We start from the raw sequence: 23941 nt of genomic DNA, 5'->3' as shown, positions 1-23941 counted from the left end.
CACTGTGGCTGCTGGAGTTCCTCCTTCTACTCCTTTACCTGCTTTCTGCAGTCACTTCCATCCAATGCATACAAGACACTGGGGCTTCCACAGAGAAGGAGTGCAAGCTTTCAGGTTTCTCTACATCGCACAGAACAATTTTCTTGGTGTCAGCAAGAGCAAACGCCAAAACTGAAACAAGAAGAGATGATCAGGACAAATTACTGTAAACATTCGAGAAAACAAAATGGCTATTTCACTTCTTGCCCGGTTTTACTATTTTAAATGCATCATAATCACAGAAATTACTTAACCTAAAAATCCTTCCTTTCAATAACATTTTTAAATACAGAAAGATATCTTTACATGTACTTACGCTGTTATCCAAGCTTATTTTCAAAGGCTTAAAGTCTTGTGAGTGACCTACTACTTCCTAGTGTACTGTACTTAATATCTTATGCATCTCACACATCAAAGCCTCTGGACTGGAGCCCTGCTTCCCAGAAGAAGACACAGAATAGGTCTCAACAGACAAACAACAATATCCTATCACCAAGAGATGCTGGTCTAGTGAACAAGCCTAAAATGTTAAGAAGCAATTCCATCTGCTTGGTTCTTGGAAGGCTTAGTGTCCCCTTCTGTCTCTAACCCTTAATGGGAAACGAGACTATCAAATGCTGATGAGGCTTCCTCCTTTCACTGTGGCTGAATTATCTAGTATAGTTTCTCCACATATGTCACTAATATCTTCCTAACACATCAAATTTAAGAATTTATAAGTAGGGAGCTATGCATTTCACAGTATATCAAGATACAGTTTTACAAGATGTGAGGCAATCCACATCTCCTCTTCCTCAAACAATTTAAGGCAATCTTGAAATAATCATTGCTTAAAAAGCCTTATTTCACTGTCCAAAAACACAAGGCATATTTTTTAATGATTAAAAACTTCATCTGGGGGCGCCTGGGTGGCTCAGTGGATTAAGCCGCTGCCTTCGGCTCAGGTCATGATCTCAGTGTCCTGGGATCGAGCCCCGCATCGGGCTCTTTGCTCAGCGGGAGCCTGCTTCTCTCTCTCTCTCTCTGCCTGACTCTCCGCCAACTTGTGATCTCTCTGTCAAATAAATAAATAAAATCTTTAAAAAAAAAAAAAAAAAAAAAAACTTCATCTGGTTAGGGATGAATAGTGCAAGATCTCATGATGTTACTTATAAAAGTCCTCTAATTTTACACATATGCTCCTCCTTTTTTTTTACTAAAAGAACGAGAGCTGAACAAAATGAGTATGAACAGGTAGTTGAGGCTTTCAGCATGTTTTTCCCCACTCATTTTTATTTACCAGAAAAAAAACAGGCAATAAGGAGTACATATCATTTTACAAAAATGATTCAGCTTTTTTTTCTCAAAGCACCAATGATAAGAGATGAATTTCAACCCGTGTAATTTATAGCATTTTACTGTACTGACTCTATGTGTACAGCAGCTCAAATTATGACTGCCATTGTAAAAACAACAGGTGGAAGCAGAGTTCAGTCGTCAAAGCTGTAAGAAGCTACAAAATAAAGATTAGAGGAGAAAGAGGAAGGGATGGGGTCAGAGCTGATAGTCCTTCAGGTGAGATAAGCAGTCATGCTAAGAGAATATTTATAAGCCACACATTTAATGCTAACGTACATTTTGGGGATAAAAGACCACAATGGTACTGAACGGACTAGTGAATGTAGCTGGAGCTTGGGCTATCATGGAAGGACAAGACAGCATCAAGAGCAAAGCCTAAGTATTTTGCACATTCCATCAGATTTGATTTTAGCTTTACCTTTGCCAAGAAGTCAAATTTCATTTTAGAGAACAACACAGCAAAATTAACCTCATCTCTATGAAAACACTTTAAAGCTTCCAAAAAGCAAAGTTTCCAGACTGATATTTAGTAAGTATATTTAGCATACTTACTAAGATATTTAGTAATAAATAAACTATATTTAGTAAGTAATAAGAATATAGTAAGAACAATACATTCTTTCCGGAAATAAGCTTTCTTTACAAAAGACTTTTTGGGGGAATAATAATAACAACAATGTATTTTCAAAGATTCTTATATTACGTTTGCCATCTGGTCTCCATGCCAGACAGGTAACTTCCTTTCCTGTATTTTCATTGGGTGGAAAACTCCAAACTCGATGAAAACTTGCAAGTCGATGAAGTAAAACCTAAGACAAAACAGATACAACGGCAAAAAATAAAAAACCCATTTCCAAAACTGAAATAAACCTAGATCATCACAATAAGATCTTTAAAAATAATTGCAAGCATAATGCTGAGAATTCTTTAAGACTGATGATTCACAGACCTGTACCCCTGAAACAAATAACACATTATATGTTAATAAAAATAAATAAATAATCTCAAAGCATAATATTTAGCTATCAGAAGAAATGAGAAGACAACAAGGTCTGAATGAACTGAAGGTATATTCAAAGCGATGGGTGAAACAAGACCTATTTAACCCTGTACTCTATACATTTTTCTATCTTCAATGTCAACAAGAGACATAGTTCTTAGAAAGAAATGAGGTTGTCCAAGAAGATCACAACAGAGAAAGAAACAAGGAACATAAACAGCACTAGAAAACTAGCTGTAATAGTCAAATAACACCAAACTTGAGATCAGACTCCCTGGGATGGAATTCAGCTGGCTATAGATCTTGGACAAGTCACTTAGTCATTCTAAATTTCCACTTCCACAAGGGAAAATTCCCAGAGCTCTTTCTTGCCCCCAGAGCTCTTTCTGACTCAAAACAAAAACTGTGCCTACTTCATCCTCTATACAACCATGGAAAATAAGAAATGGTATGTACCCCGACAGAGCCTCCACACCTTCTCAGGTCCTCACACTCACAGCTTCACCTCTCCTGCCCTTAGCTCACAGCACTCTTCACTCCTGGTACATCAGACCCCACAGGAAGCCAGGAATCCCACGGATTCCTTCATTCCCTAGACACACTGCTCTTTTCTGAGCCCGTCTCTGCCATTTCTTACTTCCAAAACCTTTCCTCTGCGCCCTCTGAAATTCATGGTCAGATATCATCATGATGCTCGTATCTTCCTTCTCTTCTCTGAAATCTGCTTCTCACCCTAGGACACCACTTTCCAGAGAATTCTCAGCTGATAGCCATTCTGCGTCCCATGTTCTCCATTCTACTGGGCCAGGAGATAAAGTAAGTTTCCTCCCTGATCCCTGATGCCATTTCTGGATAACTTTTCTTCTCTAAAATCCTCTAACTCTGAATCATATCCAAGCACACCATTCCACCCACTCCCCCTAATTGCCATTCCCTAAAGACCCCTAGGCATTCCCCTCATTCCTGGAAGATAAAGACGCCTGTCCTGTTCACTCGTGCTTTCCAACACTATTCATCACCATTCTTGATGATTTCAAGACCCACAATGTCCTGACTTTTCAGTTCTCAATTACCTTTCTTCCAATAACCATGTCTTCTACTCACCTCAGCCAATCCCAGAGTCATGCTCTGATCTCATCCTTCTAGTTACAAGCACTGCCATGTCTCAAACCTCCCACCTTCCATCAGTGCCTCTACCCTTCTAGTAGAGAAGGGTACTGACTTCACTTCTTCAACCTCACCAAGTCCTACAATCCATGGATTCCACCTATTCACTGTCCCTCACTGACACATACCCCCACTTCCATACATAATCATATTAGAATCCAAGGATCATTACCATCGCGCCTCTGACATGTAACTTTAACTCCCTTGCATCTCTCTATGTCTCATTTGCAAAATAACAACCCTGGTGAAACCCAACCATGTCTACACTCACCCAGTCAAACAGAACAACAGAGACACAACCGTGCTCACTAGAGTCTCTCAAAGTACAAGACCACTAACCTCCCATGGCTCTTAACACTGACCAGCAATCTCACTACAAGTTTCCCTAGTCCGCCTGCCTCGTCAGCTTCCCAGACCCCTCCTTTCTCCTCAAACTTCCAGTATTTTCTTCTCCACCCTCATTCCTGGACACCACTCTTTCTTCTTCACTGAGGAAACAGAAACAAGTGCCTATTACATCTACACATCTAGTTGCACCGATGCCCCCTTCTCTCCCTTCCATCCTGCTGCTGCGGCTCTCCTCTCCAGAGCACGAAGAGTTCCAAGGCCCAATGGCAAAGGTGAGGGACCAGGAGACATCCGAGAGGGCCTCGAAAAAGGAGACCTCAGTGCCTGGTGAGAAGCTATTAGTTGTCAGCACAGCGACACAGCTTTGCGGATGCTAAGTATTGCTTACCACCTGGTGTCCAAGCCTGTCTGCACACAACACCACTCTCACCTGGCCAGGTAATTCCTAGGAAACCTGCCCGAAGGCCAAAGGGGGAAAGATGCGGAGCTGAAGGTTTCCTCACAAAATGGTTGCCAGGTAACCAGGGACTCTCCAGAGAAAAGTAGATGCAGCGGGTATACTTGATGAAGCCTAGTGTGGTAGGAACTGGAACCCCTAAGTGACACCACTCATGTACACTCCATCAGGAACCCAAGGAAGCATCACTCCCTTCCTAAATTTAAAGGTACTTTCAGGAGGAGGTGGTGATCCCCTCCACAGTAGGGAACTTGGACAAGAGATTCTCGATTTTTTAACCCGTTCTCTGTGGCAGCTGCTTGTATGCACATTCGCAGCTCAGGTCTGAGAGGAACTCAGCTTCCTTTTGCTACGGAACCCTAAGCAAATTCAGGGCAGGGTCTGTGGATCTACGATGTCTAGTTGATGAGTGACACATTATGGGCTTTTAAAAAGCCCATCTAACAAATGACTAAAGGAGACTGGGGAATGCAGGACTGAGTGTGCTGTGTGAAAACTATTGTTTCCGCCATGAAATAGGGGAAATGGGCACACAAATGATCCTTCCCGTAGATGCTCCCTTCTACTTTCACCTAAGGTTTACAGCTGCTTGGAGAGGAAGGGGGCGGGGTCCACAGGCGGCCCAGCAAGTCCACAAAAAGGGAAACTGAGGCTGGGCCAGGCTGCAACGCGCTTGCTGTCGGGTCGGGCTCACTCACCTCGCCCGCCGTGTTGGCCAAAGCGATGAGATCCCGCTTGGGTGACCAGACCAGGAAAATTATCTCCTGCGGCAGCTGCTTCTCTCCCACCACCCGGAAGGACGGGAAACAGGTCGGAAAACGCAACATGGGGGCGACCCTGCAATGACACCACAAGTCGGAGACCGGCAGGGGCCGGAGACCGCCCTGCCCCCGGCCCTCCCCGGAGAGCTCGGACCCCGGCGGTACCTGTGAGACCCCTCTCCGCGGTCCACGCAATCCCAGCGGCCTCACCCACCCTCCCCCTCCTTCGCGCCGGAGCCTCAGCGCTGCTCCGCCGCCGCGCGCTGCAGGCACTTCCGGCGCCCGGACTTCCTCGCGAGAGGACCTGGCGGTGGGGGCGCGCGGGGCGGGGGCGCGCGGGGCGGGGGCGCGCGGGGCGGGGGCGCGCGGGTGTTCCCGGGGCCGCAGGAACGCCTGCAGGTGAGGCGTGCTCCCCACGTGTGTTCGCGCGTTCACTGGCCGGGTCCGTTGTCCCGGAAAGCTGCTAGAGGGTCGGTGGGCGGGCATAGGGTTGGGGGTGAGTCCTCAGAGACCGCGAGGAGGAAAAGGAAGGGAAACATTAGGTCCTGATCGGCTGGAACGTCCCTTGACAGTCTCTAAACAGGTAGTTAACAGTCCCAAGGCGCTCAGTAGAATCACCTGAAGACATTTATTTTCTAAACCCTAACCCTAACCCAGGCAGCACCGTAGATCAATGAAAAGATAACTGATAAGGAATGCGACCCAGTACTAATTCTTCTAGGTGAGTCTGGTTGGCAGCCAAGGTGGGAGGGCTCTGCTCTAAAACCCCTGAGTAGTCAAATACCTTGATTATCCCATTAAGCCTCAACAACTCATTGGTGGTAGTAGTCCCCGCCCCCCTTAATAAATGAGGGCTGTGGGCTCCCGCAGGGTTTATCCTACAGCTGTCTGAGATCTACCAGGAAAAAGAATCTGAAAGAATTTGGGCTACAGGCTGAAAGGCACAGGGCATGGGCTCTGCCCTAAAAGGCTTACAATTCGGCCTAACAACAAGCAAGATACTGCTTTATACGGACAAATTTAAAATGTTAGCAGGTGCAAAAGTTCACACAAGTTCTGACCCCGGTTAAGAGAACGTGACCATATCCTGTGATTCTTGAACTTAAAATCTATGGTAGAAAACCATCTACCTTTCACTTATTCAAAGGAGAAAGAAATGGTAGAATCTTCGAGTTTAACAAAACCCATCTTCTTGCACTCTATCTGGATCTAGCCCCGGGGAAGTAGGTGTCAGAGGTAGACCCATTCATTCACAAGCATATATTCGAGGCACTATTTTGTGGCAGTGTTCTTACCTGATGCCTACCCTGCTCCCCTCTTTAGAGATAGGCTTTTCCCCTTGCCTTTGCTGCAAACAATTTAGCATGACTCCCAAATTCTTCCAGAGGCAATATTTCTAAGGTGAGAATGCACTTACCTTTGTTATTCATGAAATGCATTTTCAGGCATTATTTAATGTTTTGGGGTGGCAGTAATGGATAATCTGGATGCTGGAGTTGGGGGAGGCAATATCCACCCACCTAACATTCTTAAAGAAATGGAATGCCCATTTCCTCATATAACACAGGAAGACTGTTAATAGGTACTACCTAGGGGCGCCTGGGTGGCTCAGTTTGTTAAGCAGCTGCCTTCGGCTCAAGTCATGATCCCAGGGTCCTGGAATCAAGTCCCGCATCGGGCTCCAGGCTCAGTGGGGAGCCTGCTTCTCCTTCTCTCTCTGTACCTTTGCTCCTGCTCTCTCTCTCAATAAAATCTTAAAAAAAAAAAAAAAAAAAAGTGCTACTGAACAGGAGAGTAGTGCATTCACAGGGGAGAATTGCCCAGGAAACAGTATAGCGGTGTAGTTCCACGTGTGGCCAGGATGTGGCCAGGAAAGAGCAAATGATTTTATGTAGCCAAGTGTCTCATGCATATTGGTGGGACTGGGGGACACTGTAAATTGTCCAAAGTAGCCATAGGACAAAGTAGCCACTAACACAGTGTTTCCAGCTTCTTCTTTTTCCCACTGACCCAGAGGAGATTTTGGACCTTACTCCTTTTCTTTGCCTTGCCCATTCTCTATGGAAAACATTGCTCTGGCAAATTGGTTTACCTGCACTTCTGTGGCACAGAATCAAGAGGAAAAGGGAAGAATGCCCAGGTGCTTTTTAAGGAGGTAAGGATAGGAGACAGAAATGTATAGGGGTAGGAGCGGAAGGGTTTGAGAGAAATGGAGAATACTCTTAAGAATTTCCATGCTCTTCCTAGTGCTTGGGGGGGAAAATGCAAGAACTAGCTTTCGTGAAATAACATTTTGGTAGCTAGGCTGTTTATTTGATCACTGCACCCCTTGGGCTAGCTCAAGCTGAAGGCATCATTCCATGTGTTGTAATGGTATAAGACTGGATTTTGAAGGGCAAGGCTGCTGTCAACAGATTTATTGCGGGCAGCAGGGCAGGGGGAGTTGTATCATTGGTTGCATCACACTGGTTCATTGATTATTCAGGACCTTAACTCATGTGATGGGGTGATGACTGGAGGAGTAAAGATGGGCAGGAAGACTAGTTAGGTGGGGATGGGGGAGGTGCAATTCCAGACGTTTCTGAAGGAGAATACAAAGAACTGATTATTGATTAGACTGAGGGAATGAGAGCAAGGGACTAGTCAAGACTGGGATATTTGGGTATGCAGACTCAGGGGACAGAGAAATGGTTATTGCTGGTTTAGGGCAGAGGTAATGAAGGAAGTGTGAAGGGGAAGGGAGGGAAAGCAGACCAGAGGAAAGGAGCTGAGTGAAGACTATGTTCAGGTGGAGGTATGTGTGTGAACCTACGATGACCTACAGGAACCTGGAATGGCAGGTTTGAAGGGGAAAAGTCAGGGCCTGAGCAAAGATGTGGGAAACACTGTATACAAGAATGGAAGATAGAACTATGTGGGATGTGTCTAATCTAGGCCATGTGAAAGGCTGTTATTTTGAGAGGTCTATTTCCAAGTCCTAAAATGGGTGAAACATACAAAATAAGAAATTGACCGAATTTGCTGGCAAGAGATAAATGTAGAAGATTGGTGTTAGAATCTCTTGTCCTACCATGGTTGCATTTATTAGGTAACAAATCCCAACTTAAAGTGGCAGAAGTAGTAACTGGAATGTACTGGCTCATGTAAATTACAAGTCCAAAAATAGGCTCAAGTTCAGGTCAGGCTAGATCCAGCAACCTCAGTCATCAACCCTGACCAAGCTCACGGTGTACATCATAAGTCTAGCTCCCCATGTGGTTACTGGAAAGCTACCAACAGCAACTAATCTACATGCACCTGCATTCAGAGAGAGAACAAACACCTCTTCACCCATCACAAGACTGAAGTCTTGAGCTTTCCTGTAATTAGACCAACCCCTAGCATGAACCCACCCAAAATCAGAAGGGTATGGAATTATGCCCAATAAAAAGTCCTCCCCAAGAGTTGGAGAGGATATCCGTCATCTTTCTCCCAAACCTCACAATAGGCACACGATGGAGAGAATGGGAAAGATCCTACTGACACAACCAATCAACACTGTTCAGTATGACCATCAATCACAACCACCCAAGTTTTTAAGTACAAAAGGCATTTGGGAGATTGTCCATCCCAGCAGAGAGTCTAAATCCAGGGTGTTTTTTCTCTGCAAAAGAAATTCAGAGATCAACTCAAGCGATTCCAATCTGAAGAAAGAGGTTCTAATAAGAGCTGCAGACCGGTATTCATGTCTAGAAATTTATTCTAAGGAAACAAAAGATTTGGTCATAAGTATGTTTAGCATAGGGTAGTTTACAAGAGGGAAAAAATGCAAACAAATGAGATGTTCAAACATCAGATACTGATTTAAAAAATATACCCATACTGAAGAGTATTACTGTTGTAAATATAAACTGATGTTCAGATGTTTATGAAAAAGAAGGTTATAAAACAGTATGTACTCCTAATTCCATTTCTGTGGGGAAATTTTAGAGTGTCTATTTATATGGCTATTTATACAAAAATTTACCTTTGAAGAACACACATACAAGTTCTGACTGTGGTTCTCTCCGGATGGAAAGATTGGAGAAACTTTTCATCTTCTTTTATTTACCTGACTCATGCATTAACTGTTAAGCTAACAGGCAAGCCCTTTTTCTCTTTTTGTCCTCATTAGGCATATATAACGTTCAGTCTGATTTTTCTGGTTTCTCCTACTCCTCACCCTTATATTCACAGGCAAAGAAACTGACCCATCTCCTCGGGTTCCATTTCTCAGAACAGCAACTGTCACGCTTCTCATCTGCAGTGGTACTAAGCAACTAAACAATGTGAGAATCTTGTGACTGTCCAGCTAATGGGATAAAACTCACCTCTCCGAGCTCTGAGATCTGCTTGCTCACTGTGGGGAGCTTTCTTCCCTCAGTCTTGCTGAGTTAACATTTATACTAAATCGCTTGAAATCAAATTGTCGAGATCTTATCAACACTTGATTGCAATGACCTTCTTGGCTGACCCTTGACTAATGTAACCCTGTCCTAATGTTCCAATTAAAATCGCATCAAATAAGTGAAATTGGATTTTCCTTTGCAGTCTGTGCAAGCCTTCCTTACCAAGACAGCTCTAAGCGTATTAGCTTCTTCCCCATGTAACCCAGTTAGGGTGCTGAGACCTCATGCAGTATATGACACGGCATTTCCATTCACTCAGTCCTGACTTACGAGCAGCTACCACTTGGTGGGTGAGGAAACGTGTCAGCCTGGCCACCCACTTTCTGGGGTTGGGGGGGGGGCATGGATTAGTGAAGTCACATGGGCAGCAGCTGGTTGCCTCCCTGTGCACAGGGCACAGCTCTAGGAGCTAGAGAACACACACCACGGTGTCCACAGGCCCCTGCCACCAATGAGCTTCTAATCTATACAGGAGAAATAAGTACAAAAAAGTCGATCTAATACAAGGCATACATTAAGTACCTTAAAAGAATTAGAAATGAAAGGACACACAAACACATTTTTATTTCACTGGCAAGACATGTAGTGGAGACCCCAACAATGACATTGTGAAGGAGGAAGCAACACACCAGAACCTTCTGTGGGCTGTGATTTTCTTTTAAAAAATTAGTCAAACTTCTCCTAGATGCCTAGTATTTTGTAAATGACTTTGAAGGGGCCAGACATCAACCTAAGTGTTTTTCTTAAAATAACCTTGGAAGCTGAATTATTCTAAGCTTCAAGGCTGTCAGTCTTGCTCACACAGCACATGCCAACCTTAACTACACATCTAAACCCTGAATATCAAGATGGTCTTCCTCCTGACTCTAAATAACCCCCAATATCGTTTACGCCTGTTCTCCTTTTTTCAGTCCTTATAGGAAAGAGAAAAGACCAAGGGGAGCCTGGGTGGCTCAGTCAGTTGGCCATCCAGCTCTTGATCTCAGCTCAGTTCTTGATCTAGGGGTCATGAGTTCAAGTCCCACATACTTAACAAAAATAAATGAATAAAAATTAAAAATAAATACAAGAAAAAGACCAAGTCCTCTCCATATCTTAGGTATGTCTACTGTTAGGAACTGAATCACATCCTCTAAATCCAGATGCTGAAGCCCTAGCCCCCAGTACTTCAGAATGGGGCTATATTTGGAGATGGGCCTTTAAAATGGAAATTAAGGTAAAATGAGGCTATGAGAGTGGGCCCTAATCCAACCTGACTGGTATGCTTATAAGCAGAGGGAATTTGGTCACAAAGAGATATCAGAGATACCAGGGAAGCATACACACAGAAGAAACACCACAGGAGGAGCAAGAAGGTAGGCTAAGGAGAGAGGCAGAAAATCCAAACTTGCCAACACCTCGATCTTGGACTTCCAGCCTCCAGGACTGTGAGAAAATAAGTTACTGCTATTTAAGCCACCAGACCCTGGTATTTTGTTACGGCAGCCCTAACAAACTAATGCACCCACCATGTGAAAACACCTACAAAATTTCGTGCTTTCATCAAATTTTTATTGAGCACCTACAATGCATGAGAGATATAAGATGGTATAAAATGGGTACTGATATTAAGAAACTAAAATCTTTTGGGGGAAATAGAATCTACAGATTTAATCACAGAATACATTAAAAGTGCCTCAAATGGGTTGCAGAACACCCAGGCTTCAGAGAGGAAGGCACCAGCTGGTGGCAGGGACCCAGGCAAGACTTCCCAAAGCGAGTGAGACTTGAAATAGTCCAAACAGAAAGAAGAGGATGAGATGAAAACAGTGGGGCATCCTGAAGAAATAAATTAGTCTAAATATCAAACTAAATGTAAGAAAAGCCTGAAATCTGATCATTCAGGGCCTACAAAGCAACTCTGGATTTCCTTAAATTTTGTAATATAAGCAAGAACTACAGTAAAATTTAACTGTAATAATTTAAGAAAAAAACATCCTTTTAAAAAGCTTAGAAAGTTTTATGTATCAAATTTAGGGATTTTCCTCTATGGCTGTTTTGAGTAGGTATCTTAATGTTCAGATATGCAGGTTCCTAATTAGAACAAATGACCTCATCTCGCATCACACTTTACCTTCCAGAGACATTTTTACATCCTATTAGTTTATTCCCTGAGAGAAGAAAGTCCTTAAAATTAGTATTAATTAAACAAAGAATACAATCGCCAAATTTCCTTTTTTTTTTTAAAGATTTATTGGCAGCAGGGGTTGGAGGGGGGTAGGGAAGACGGAGAGAATCTCAAGTGGACTCCCCACGAAGTGTGGAACCCAACACAGGGTTCAATCTCACAACCCTGACACCATGTCCTGAGCAAAAATAAGAGTTGTACACTTAACCAACTGAGCCACCCAGGGGGCCCCCAGAATTACCAAATTTCTTATTTTTAACTTCCTAAGCAGTTAAAGTTTTAGAGTACATAATTTCTTGTTGTAAGTAATACCCTACTTCCTCAATTCTAAGGTGTACTTTTTTTTTTTTAACATTTCAGTATCTCCAAAATAAGATACATCTAAAATTTAATATACACAATTAATGAGCTATGGGGTTTCTCTCTCAGAAAAGCCACAATCACATCAATAGTGCATTTTTCAATTGATGGTACCTTAAAACTAAGGAAATGGGGTCATGATAATAACCCATTTATCAGCAGGACCTAGTTCTTCAGGAATCACGGTCCCCTCAGGTGTCTTGAATTTCAGGGGAGATTTTGAGACTTTACCATGGTTTGGGGGGCACCATGAAGGTCAAGTAAAGTCCACGCCTATGGCTGAATCAGGGGATGGGGGGAACACTCACAATGATTCTGCAAAAGGTTCATATCTCACCCAGTCACCTCTGAATCCACCCCTCTGATCACCATAGCAACCCACGTGGAAAAGGGGGTGAGGGAAGAGTTTTATGATGCTTGCTAAATCCAGGGGGCTTAGCTCATCTTTTGATGTCACTGAATATACACCCCAAACCATGGATCAGAGCCATGCTTGTGCTTCCCCATCAGGCATCAAACAGTCCTAACTTAAAGACCAGACGGATTTTCCAGGCCAGATGGGGAGCAGCTCTTGTACCTTCACTCAAGCACTCTAGCTAAGCCCAAGCAAGCATGCCTCCAAACCTGCTCTAAAGCAGCTGTTTGGGAAGAAGAGAAAAGTCATTATGCAAATGCAAGCAGTTCCAAAGTAGGCAGTCTTCCGAAGATCATGTCAGGTACGTAGTAGAGACACGGGGAGACTGTTCTCAGAGTTCAAGCCCGGTTCCTTCACCGCTATGATCCTGGACCACCAGATGATTACACTAGGGCTCCAGCCATCTGCACTTGGTAACATTTCTCACCAATAGAACGGAGAGCCAGGCACTTGTGCCCCATTTAACGTCATCACGGAAACAAGCCTGTGGTATAACTACTGTTACATAATCAAATAATTATATAATAATAAGAAATGGGCTGCAAGTGAACGACCTGGCCAATGATTTACAGTCAAGAAGCATTCGTCAGAATAGGAATGAGAGGTTTTAATCCCCAAACTCTCCTGCCTTCTATTACTTTTACAGAGAAATAACCTTACTGCTTAAGTTAAAAGACACTGAGATGACAGAGCAAGTCATAATTCTAGATGTCTCATTTATCCTACAACATTTAAATGATTCTATTATATCAAAGGACACTATAAAAGTACTTGAGAGACAAATATTTAATAATAAAATCATAATTATAATCTTTATATCTTTAGTTTTGTCAAAATTCTTCCCATCATCTTTGCCTAAAAATAACTGTTCATTGTACTTTACTTCACAAGTGGGGTTTAAGTCATCATACAATGTTTTGATATTTAACTTAAAAGATTTCTGGACCTAATTTAACATACCCGCATTCAATGTAAACAAGAGCTCAAGTTTTCACTTTCATTTTTCTTCTGACACTTTCTACAAAAGAACACTGCATGCCCGTTTTTTCAAAAGAGGCCAAAATCATATGATTCAGAGAGAATTAGAGAGAGAAAAAAAAAAAGGCATACAGAGAGATCTGGTCAACTAGCTCAGGATGGAACACCTCCCCCAGGTCTCCAGAGGGCCTGCAGAGGGGTCCATAAACCAGCAAATACCACCTGCCCATTATCTGCCTTAGAAAGGTGCATACCTTTGAAAGTGAAAGAATTTAAGTCCAGTGTGGCACTTTCAGAAAATGGCATCAAAGGTTGGACTATAAATCTTTCTTATTCTCAAGTCACTGGACATTTAAGAGCAAAGATATTGATGGGCTCTTTCTCTCCTGCTCTTCTTCCTTGTAACAGATGTATGATTCATGGATTGTCCTTTAGTGGTCCCCATTTTCATCTTATTACTTTTTCTTTGCTTCTGCTTTCTGACAGCTCTGAAAAACAAGGTGCTAAATTATTTTGTAGAATAAGCATAGTGAATTATGTAATTATGTTGGAATTTAATTAACCAGCTGACCAAATAAGAAAACAGAAGGAAACGAATTTACTGTATCATAAGCATAAATCCTCAGGATCCTAACCATAATAACAAGGAGACAGACAGAGAGGCCTGACTAAGCAAAACGCTTGAGTAAAGAAATTTCTTTGAAAGACGGTTACTACAGATTTATTTGCGACAAACCCAGCACAGAGTCAAAGCAGGAAAAGCCCCTGCTGTGCTGAGCTGCACGGTAGCCTCTAGCCAGCGTGGGGCAACCAGGAAACCTAGGACGTGGTGAGAGCAAGTTAAAAGTGTCTAAATGTAAAATGCACACTGGATATTGAAGAAAGAATGCAAAATATCTTGTCAATAGTTTTTATGTTGATTGTTCAAATAACATTTGGGATACATATTATTTAAATTTTAAAAATCATAAAGCCAATAAGTTAGGAAGGTTTATTTATTTATTTATTTGGCGGGGCTACAGTTTTGGTTTTGGTACATCCATCCTGCTCAGCTCAGCACTTCAATCTCCAAATCCTTGAATGACATTTTTCAGGAAAAGGACCAACACATCTGCCAGTCAGCAGAGGCAGAGAAATGAAATAACACAGTGGAAAATTAGACAATGCTTACAGACGCCCATCTTATAAGTTCTACAGCTAATTCTCCTTTCCTCAGTGGGCCTAAAAGTCTTAACAAGTGCCATACAGGATGCCCACACTTTGTGGTCTTTGTCTTCCAGAAAGACTAGCTTCACATCGAACAAGTTCAACTCACGCTCTGAGGACACTAAACCATACCAGAACAAAACAGATCCTTAGTTTCTGGTGCTCTCTGCACTGAGTTACAGACTACCTATAGCTGAGAAAGATTACTGGTCTGTTCATTCACTTTCTCCAAGCTAGCAGAATCACGCCATTCATCATATAGTGAACCGAGGAAAGGCTGGGGCTACCAGCTCCTGCAAACCTGGGAAATCCCCTCAGGTACCTAGCCATATCAATCATTAGATTCCCTTCTCCTAAACCAGAAGTCCTGGGGAAAAGCTTACTCTTGATCTTCCCAGGACCCAAATCTTCAATTCACAAACAGAATAGAATCACTCCATGGAGCAAACTCTGGCCTCACTTTTGGTTCACACAACATACATATTAAGTGCTGAAAATACAAAAATGAGTGGGTATCATCTTTGACTCTAAGGATCTGGGAGACTGAGACAAGCCAGAAGTCGCTTTTCATTATCCTTCCCCCAACTCTTTTTTTGGGGAAGAAACTGAGGCTATGAAATCCTCCACTGAGGAAGTAGCAGAACCAGCTTGATTCTAGAACCTGTGCTCTTAATTACCTTGTACTATATACTCTGCTATAAATTATTCAGATATATAATGTGCTAAGCATATCGTAATCACTAAACAAATATTACCTATTATTAGTAGTACCACATGACTATTCTTCAGAATTTTGCTTGACAACTTCCATTTTTCCATATTTAGATTTTGGATCATAGACTGAAATAACCTATTGGTTCATAAATAAAACAAATACCACAGCCATCTTTATACTTTTCTGTGTATGTTACATAAATCTCTTTTCCCTCCAGCCATTATTTTAAGAAGCCTAATGTCCTGATAAGTGATTTAGCAAATTTAATGAAGTATAATTTCTTGACGGCATAGTCAGTGAAGCTGTGTGCCTGTATACAAAATTTACAGACATTTTCTTTGGCTTTTCCACTTATAAGAAGAACTAAAGATGAACCAGACCTCACTAGAGGACACAGTAAACAAAAGCAGAAAAAAAATATTCATTTTAATATGAATAAACAAACTTTCCAGAGAGAAATTCTTTCAACGCAGTATAAATTGAACTGCTTGAGTATAAATCAATTCATTATTTTGTTTTGCCTTAAAATTGAACTGACCTAGTGTTTGTCCTCTAAATTAAAGGTATTTATGTAATGATAAAAACGATTAACCACAAGAGGGAGCCAGCACCATTCCAGTTCAGAAGCAAAGGCAAATTAAAGAAAAACAAGTTAATATAAGACAGCTATGAGATATCTTTGATGCCATATATGCTTAAAAGATGATTAGAATTATTTTTTACTATTGTAAAGAAAAAAAACCCATTTTGCCTTGTCAATTTCATTAGGAAATTTTTTGGAAAGCAATACCTGAAGATAACTGTTCATAGGAGTTTAGTAGTCTTTTCTGAGAGAAAAAAGTAATACTATTTAAGACTTTTCAGGTATACCACATCCTAAAGGATTTGCTACTTGAATTGAACTTGATAAAATCTAATACTGAAAGATACTAAATAGTTTCCTTCGATGGAAACAGTACAATACCACCAAGCCAACTAGCCCAGGCTACGGAGGACCAACATAGAGCCTACAATACATTACCAAAATGCAAATTCAGTTCCTCTGTATCGTAAAATCACAGACTCAAAGTCTGAGCATGTCACTAACTTGATTTGCAACCAGATTTACCCTGTACATGGTACAACAAACCCAGACCAATAGTTTATTAGGGGGTCTCTATTCTTAAAGGTTTCTAAGAAAAAATCTTTTAGAAGATTCTTCAATACATTTCTTAATTTAGAAACTTCCATTTCTACTCTGGATTACTTAGTAGAAATAACTGTTTAGAGTAAATCTGGTGAAAAGTAATGGAAAAATAAAACAGTAGGCAGAATTCAAATGGCTGGTCCTTAATGGGAAAAACTAATTGCCACTGACCCAAAAAAATGAACTGGAAAAGAATTCTAATACAACCATAAATAGTTACAATAACATCAGATATTTCAAATATGAAGAATTTTTTTAAATCACAAGTCATAAGATGGCTCAGAAATTTTATGCTGATCCCAATTCTCTCATAATGTTAATTTGTCTATCTAGTTTTCGTAACAACAAAACAAGAAGACTCGATAACTATCATCCCTTTTAGTTTTTTTTTTAAGTGTAATCATTCAACTGCGCCCAGTTGAAATAGCAATGTTTTTTTAAAATATGCTGTTGTCACTGGTATAACTTTGCTCTGAGTGATAACCAACACCAAATACTGGTGGAGAAAGTGAAAATAAGCATAGGAAAAAAAATGGTAAAAATTAAAATTTTACACACTAAAATAGTTCATTTTTTTTGAAGTCTGATATAATTCAGAGATAAATTCATTTTCTGATGTGTTCACTGTGGGATTACATACTATATTCCACCTGAAATGCCTTCTCCAGACTCACCTGCTGTCATACGTCTGTATCTGATCTGTCCTGACTTAAATATCATGTCTGTCAATAAAGGCTGGACTCCCTCCCCACAAATTATAATTTCATATGAACCACAGGAGATAAAAAGTTAACCAGTTTCTACCTTATACTTTGGTGATTTTCATGTCTTACCTGTAAAATGTTAAACTCTTTCACTTATCTTTGTGCCCTCCCTCCTCCCATCTATGCAAACAATAAGTAACAGTAAAAACAGGAAATAATTCAGCACTTCTGAATCCTCTATTGCATACTTTTGTGGAGGACTGCTTTACACAAATCACACAAAGAAAATTTTTTTCTAGGCAATAAAAGAATTCAACTTACTTGTTCACTTTCTTAGATGTAGTGATCTTAGGACAAGTACTACGTTTGTGGTCTAATTCACCACAAATAAAGCAGCCATCTTTAGGGCCCCCGCAAGAATGATCTGGAAGAGCACAGTGACTACAAATGCTACAGTGGATCCAGGCTATAAAATAAAAATTGAGTTTTAGAAGAAGTTCATTTAATTTTTCATTTGATCAACCTTTATGACGGGGAAGCATGAACAGTGTTTACTTCAAACATCATGACCAATCTGTGTAACTGGTTATAATATGGTTAAAGACGCCAAGGTTAAGAGATACAGAATCCCACATAAAGCAACTAACTTCTTTCTGATACATGGCAGCCAGGACAGCCCTTCTTCAATGAGTCATGAGCAGCAGGCCACTGACACAATGGGGGCTGGATGAGTGACACAAAGCCTTATTAAAATGAGCCAAACCAAATGCCACACTGAAGCAGGTTACAAAGTCATGTCTCCCCAGGAAGGAGAGTGTGTATTTTGGCAACTGCAAAAATTAAAAAGCAAGTAAATCAATGTAGGTCTCTATATTAATTTTTTTTCTCTTATAAATATAATTAAATAAAAATCCCATTTAGGTAAAGAAAAACTCTAAAATTTTTTCATAGGATCTCAAACACTAAGTCTAAATACTTACAAGGTTTTACACACTTTTTGCAGAGAAAGCAATGGTTCCATTTCCTGCCATCCTACAAAAATAATTTTTAAATTATGTTTAATGTATCATTAAAAAATCAAGTTCCACAATTAAAAATTAAAATATCTTATTAAAATCTGTGTAAATTATTCATTCCTTATTTCTCACTTTCCTGGGCTTCACAATTAAATACTTTGATTTTAATCTATGCATTTTTCCACTCGACTCAAACACCTCCTTGATGGGCCCCAATTTCCTTAACTGGAAAACTAGGGTATTTATCTACATGAACTTGAAAGTCCACTCCAGTTCAAGCAACCCAAACTGCACAAAGGATTCAATAAAAATTTCAAGAGAATTAATGATTCATAACTTTTACGTGCCTATACAGCATAATCCTTAATGAAATTCGAATTTGAGAACTTTAGATCATCTAAAAAGATAGAGATTACAGGGTACTGTTTGGGTAATGTTAAATCTGTGAACTAAAACTACCTAGAAAAGTATGTAAGACTCTTACATGTCCAGTTTAATGAGAGTTATGAAGTACACACTGATGAATCCCAATAGGTCAAGAGAATACTGCTGACCCCCTAGACACTCCCCCACGTACCCTTCCCAATCCAGCATTCCTCTGCCCCACCAAGTAACACGTACTCTGATTTCTGTGATGGTCACTTCCTTGCCTTTGTTTATTTTTACCACTTATGTGTGTATCTCTAAATAATAAAATTTTGTTTTCCTCATTTTGAGCTTTATGAAAATAACCTGAGCATAATTTTTTTTAAATAAGGGACACAGATATTATCTCCGCTGACTGAAAATACATGTAATTAGATGTGCTACCACAGTTAAAAACACGTATAACCAATAAAAAAATGATAAAGCTATGCAAAATGTACTTTATGACGGTTATAAAAAATACAGCCTTTCCTTTGGCGAATCATTTGTACATATTAGCCAATCTAAACTTCACCTGTTCTTTCTGACTGGATTTAAGGCCACCTAAAGGGCTACCCTACCTCCTTAAGACAATGAGTAGGAGGTATATTCCTGTAGTCCCTCCTGACCTGTAAAAATTAGAGAGTACTTCTCCACTAGGGCTTTGTGTGGTAACTGAGTTAATCCATGGACAGCCCTCAGGGAAGGCCCTGGTACATAAAAAGTGCACAGTGTATGTTCTTACTGTTTCATCAAAATAGGGATGGTATCTTATGGTTCAGTTCCTTATTTGAAACATCTTAATTTTACCCTCAACAAAGTTCAGCCCTCACCTCATGCCTTGAGACACTCCTAATTTTAGTAATCATACAGTACCTCAAATAAAGTGAATTTAGGGGCATCTGGGTGGCTCAGTAGGTTAAGTATCTGTCTTTGGCCCAAGTCATGATCCTGGTGTCCTGGGATTGAACCCTGCGTGGTGGGGTGGGGAGTGGGGGGGGTGGGGAGGGCTGCTTCTCAGTCTACCTCTGCCCTCCAGTCCCCCCGCCTTGTGCTCTCTCTTGCCCCAATAAATAAAATCTTTAAAAAAAAAAAAAAAAAAGTGAACTCAATTAACTGCTAATAACGATGAAGGCATTTATTTTTTTTAAATGCACTTATTTTTTAAAGCCTGTCATACTTTAAAATTAGAAACATTGTATTAAAGTATAATAAATGATATACAATAATAAATAATACAGTAATACAAATTGTAATGTTATTAAAATAGCATTGGGGTCCCTCGGTGGCTCAGTCGTTTAAGCGTCTGCGTTCAGCTTGGGTCACGATCCCCAGGTCCTAGGACTGAGCCCTGCGCTTCACTTTGGGCTCCCTGCTCAGCAGGGAGTATCCTTCTGCTTCTCCCTTTTCTCCTCCCCCCAGCTTATGCTCACTCTCTCTCTCTCTCAAGTAAATAAAAATTAAAAAAAAAAAATAACATTAAGCAAATGTAATGAAATGAATAAGTTAAAATAAAACAAATACATACGAATAAGAATGCATTCTAGAGAAACTATACCTTGGAGGTGCAAGAATTACAGTGCTCACAGTGTTGATTCTCTAGGGAAACATACCGTTGACACAAAGGGCAGAATCTAAGGAAGAAAGACTTAAATCAGCTGCATATTTTCAAGAAGATTCACAGAGCAGGTAAAGGCACTTGTTACAAAAATTAAGTGTAATCCAAATTCAATTCAAAATTAAAGACCAAATTTAAAGGTAGCGGAAGAACTATATGAGTCACTATTAAAAGCATTTTGATGTTGGACATATGGAACTTGATTCTCAGTAACTCATGTATTACAAGGCCTCACTAAGATCTTACCTGTACCCTTCCTCGCTAGGAAGGATTATTTTGTTGGGTGGAATATTGGTGAAAATACGCACAGGAGACTGTTTTCGACCTGTCTTCCCATGTTTATAAAGTGCATGATTATCATAATCTACCTAGAAAGTTTAAAAAAATTGAAAAAGAAGATTTACTCAAAGGAATCAACATCTACAAAGATTCTTTAACCAATAAAGAACAAGCTGGTGCCAAGAGAGGAGTTAAACCAAAGTACTTAAGACAAAATTCTTAAAAGCAAAAGTTTACTTCTTAATCGACAGACTCTGAGGGGCCTCGGTGGCGGTGAAATTCCATTATGGAAAAGGTAAACTTTGTTATGATAAATTCATACAGCCTGATCTTAAGAGAACAACTATAATCTTTTATCCAAAAACAACAGACTTGACAAGAAGGTCTATTAAGGAATTACAAATTCAGCTTTTGGTGCTAAAGAATTCCAACCGTGAAGATGTGTGATGACTTGGCTGGAGCTTTTCATTTTTGTGTGTGAAATCGGCTGCTTCTCAGTTTGCAGGTCACCAAGTCCCAGTACAGCCTTACTTCGACCCCCCACCGTTCACCATTTGACCTCTTATGCCCTGGCCAAACACAGGGCTGGGGACCACAGAGCAGCTCTGCCACTCACCTGTTGGTGCCTCGAGGCAAATTTACATAATTCTCACCTAGAAAAGGAGGTTACTGAGGCCTGCCTCAGAGATGCTGGGAAGGGTACATGAGACAATGTGCATAAAATGCCGAGTTCGGGGCCCTGGCATATATATGGTAGAGACAGAAAGATGCAGATGAAGAGAGTGATTCACAACAATGGTTGTGACTATTTCAAACATTTACCTCTCCTCAAGAACCCTACCTCAGCTTTCAGCCTTGGCAGAGCATCTGAAGCTGGAGCTAACAGGCTCAATGTTTATTAGCTTCTTGCTCTCATCTCCTCCAGCCTCTCTGCTATCCATACACATTCTCACTTTGGATTCAAATCTGCTCAGAATCCACCTAATCACTAGGTCTATCTTTCTTTAGATCAGTAATTCTCCGAGTGCGGAGTCTGGATCAGCCACATCAGCGTCACCCCTGAGATCTTGTTAGAAAAGCACATTCTTGCCCCATCGAAGGACCTCCTAAAAGAGAAGCCCCTGGGGGTCAGGTCCCACAATCTGTATTCTTATTTTTTCTTTTAAAGATTTTATTTATTTATTTGAGAGAGAGAGAGAGATCACAAGTAGGCAGAGAGTGAGGGGGAAGCAGGCTCCCCGCTGAGCAGAAAGCCCAATGCGGGGCTCAATCCCAGGACCCTGGGATCATGACCTGAGCCGAAGGCAGAGGCTTTAACCCACGGAGCCACCCAGGCACCCCCCCCCCCACAATCTGTATTCTTAACAAGCCCTCCTGGCATACTAAAGTTTGAGCACCATTGTTCTAGATTATCCACAAGAATACTGTGAGATATTTATGAAGTCGGTAAAGTACAGCCCCACTTTCAAATATGTTAAAATGAACTGTTCAGATTCTAAACAAGAATACACTTAAGAGTTAAGCCAAAAGAAATGGCTTGCAAGCTAGCTCTATTTAATAAGCAAAGCACAAAAATTTAAGGACTAACTGACAATGGAAAGAGAGGGCTTTAATGAGAAATTCCTAAGCTCTCCGTACGGCCTTGCCCACAGCCACCACATTATCAGGTGAGCGAGTTCAGGTAGAGAGATCAACAAGTTATAAAACAGTGGGGTGGGGGGAAGTGCCATAGGAGACCCAGCTAGACAGGAGACAGTGTGGGGAAGCAAAACAAAACAACAAACCCTGGGAGTTCCGGTTAACTGTCAGCAGCAAGAGTCCATAGTCTAACTAACCGTGTGAAAGCTGGCGTGGGCTCACAGCCACCCTGTATGGAAGTACGATATCATAACAAGCAAAGGACGAGGTTAGGTCACGTGAAGCGCTACATTCAGTCACTGCATGTGAAGGGAGATGCTGATAAAATCAGTTCGTTTCTACCAAAAGTAATGGGAACGAAGAGGATTTGTCATTTAATGTGTTGGGGTGTTTATTAAGAAAAGCGCAAACTAGGAGGATCTGATAGCTATTTTATAACTGAAGGGGTGTCAGTGGAATTGAAATGAGACTCAGCCTTTATTACTTTGGAGAACAGAAGTAGGACCAATGGTTAGAAGTTAATAGGGAGCATATTTTATCTCAATATGAGAAAATTTTCTAACGATTAGAGCTATTAAATAAATTGAGTTGCCTTGTAAGGCTGCAGGACTTTGCTCACTGAAAGCATTCAAGTGAGGCTGGGTGACGGCTTGTCATGAATTTAGTGGAGAGGATTATTACAGTGGGAAGTTAGCCTACGTTACACCCCTAATGGTTCTTTCCAACTTTAAACTTCTATGAATATATGTCACCTATTAGAGGCTAAGATACAAAGCAGATTTTACTTCAAAATCACCTTAAAATATTACCACAAGTAGTTTTTTTAAATGATTTCAATTCATAATTTCCCCTAAGCACTCCTCTATGTATTAAATAAATATATGACACTTTATTAAATTCAACAAAGATATTTTGAACACTTGTGAGTGTCCTAAGGAAAAAAAAATTCTTCCCAAGAGAACCTTTCCAAGATTTTCAAATGCTGGAAAGGAGGGCCTTAGAAAGATTTCTAGTAAATGGAATATTCCATGCAATACAATACATAGCAGATGTAAAAGAAGGAAAGAAAGAACAATCTCTTTATGGTTTCCCAAGGAGTCAGAGAACGTATGTGTCAGGAAGGTGGTTGATTGCTTGATTTTGCATAACCTAATTGAGATTATTATTATTTTTAAATGCGGGTTTGTTGTGCTAATTAACTATAAACATATGGTATGTAAAACGCATGCTGCTAGGGTAAATTAATGTACCTCTAACATACATCCATATTTCATAGCTTCATCCACACAAATAAACGTCCTATGGAAGCGCTGTAAAGCAAACACAATTTTGCAAATTGCATATCACTACTGGTAGAGCTGATACACCATTTTCCCATCATTATCTCTGACATTTCACTCACAATGATGATGAGAGGCATTTTCAAATAGAAAATTTCTCCCATGGAACTGATTAATGTGATGAAGTACTGTATAGAAATGAGGGAAAGCACAGAATCTCTGCAATTCTTAACTTTTAATTTTATCTATACGCAAATTTCTTCTGTGACATGAGACTGAAACCAGTTATACAGAAACCAAGACGTTCAAGTCAACAGACATTCATTTTGCACCTACTATGATCTAGGCATCCAGCAGGGAAACAAAGATGAATGAAATAAGACAGAGTACTTGTATTTTCCTAACTTCTTCGGGATTGTGACCTACTTAATTTCACT

General features: G+C 40.7%; 2 protein-coding genes and 1 long non-coding RNA gene across 13 annotated transcripts in view; 1 reads left to right on the top strand and 2 right to left on the bottom strand.

Annotated features, from left to right (window-relative positions):
* ANAPC4 (anaphase promoting complex subunit 4) overlaps nt 1-13819 on the bottom strand; it is a 45407-nt gene extending 31588 nt beyond the window's left edge. For 2 of the 5 annotated variants that reach the window (XM_032334011.1, XM_032334013.1), the window contains exons 1-4: nt 5276-5405; nt 5048-5186; nt 2081-2186; nt 39-171 (exon numbers count right to left, since the gene is read on the bottom strand). In XM_032334011.1, coding sequence (XP_032189902.1) covers nt 39-171; nt 2081-2186; nt 5048-5176 — 368 coding nt within the window. In that variant the 5' untranslated portion in view covers nt 5177-5186; nt 5276-5405. Of the gene's footprint in view, nt 1-38; nt 172-355; nt 473-2080; nt 2187-5047; nt 5187-5275; nt 5408-13711 lie in introns of those variants that run through there. The other 3 variants (XM_032334012.1, XM_032334016.1, XM_032334015.1) reach the window with 3 other exon arrangements.
* Nucleotides 5527-9680, top strand: LOC116584947. Of its 4 annotated transcripts, XR_004283392.1 has the most exons (4): nt 5527-5831; nt 6434-6511; nt 7100-7265; nt 9326-9680. It is a non-coding gene; the product is annotated as an uncharacterized LOC116584947 (long non-coding RNA). The 4 variants fall into 4 exon arrangements; XR_004283389.1 differs by lacking the exon at nt 6434-6511 and having other exon boundaries at nt 5529-5831; XR_004283390.1 differs by lacking the exon at nt 6434-6511 and having other exon boundaries at nt 5530-5831; nt 7125-7265.
* The window catches only part of ZCCHC4 (zinc finger CCHC-type containing 4), a 43697-nt gene continuing 33006 nt past the window's right edge, over nt 13251-23941 (bottom strand). Inside the window, exons 9-14 of one of the 4 annotated variants that reach the window (XM_032334017.1) lie at nt 23475-23534; nt 20554-20675; nt 20248-20323; nt 18249-18300; nt 17590-17734; nt 13251-13960 (exon numbers count right to left, since the gene is read on the bottom strand). In XM_032334017.1, the coding sequence (XP_032189908.1) occupies nt 13810-13960; nt 17590-17734; nt 18249-18300; nt 20248-20323; nt 20554-20675; nt 23475-23534 (606 nt within the window). In that variant the 3' untranslated portion in view covers nt 13251-13809. The remainder of the gene's footprint in view (nt 13961-17589; nt 17735-18248; nt 18301-20247; nt 20324-20553; nt 20676-23474; nt 23535-23941) is intronic. The other 3 variants (XM_032334018.1, XM_032334019.1, XM_032334020.1) reach the window with 3 other exon arrangements.

This window comes from Mustela erminea, chromosome 2 (assembly GCF_009829155.1).
Source record: "Mustela erminea isolate mMusErm1 chromosome 2, mMusErm1.Pri, whole genome shotgun sequence".
Lineage (NCBI taxonomy): Eukaryota > Metazoa > Chordata > Mammalia > Carnivora > Mustelidae > Mustela > Mustela erminea.
The sequence above is the reverse complement of the archived record's forward strand: the minus strand, read 5'-3'. Positions and strand labels throughout refer to the sequence as shown.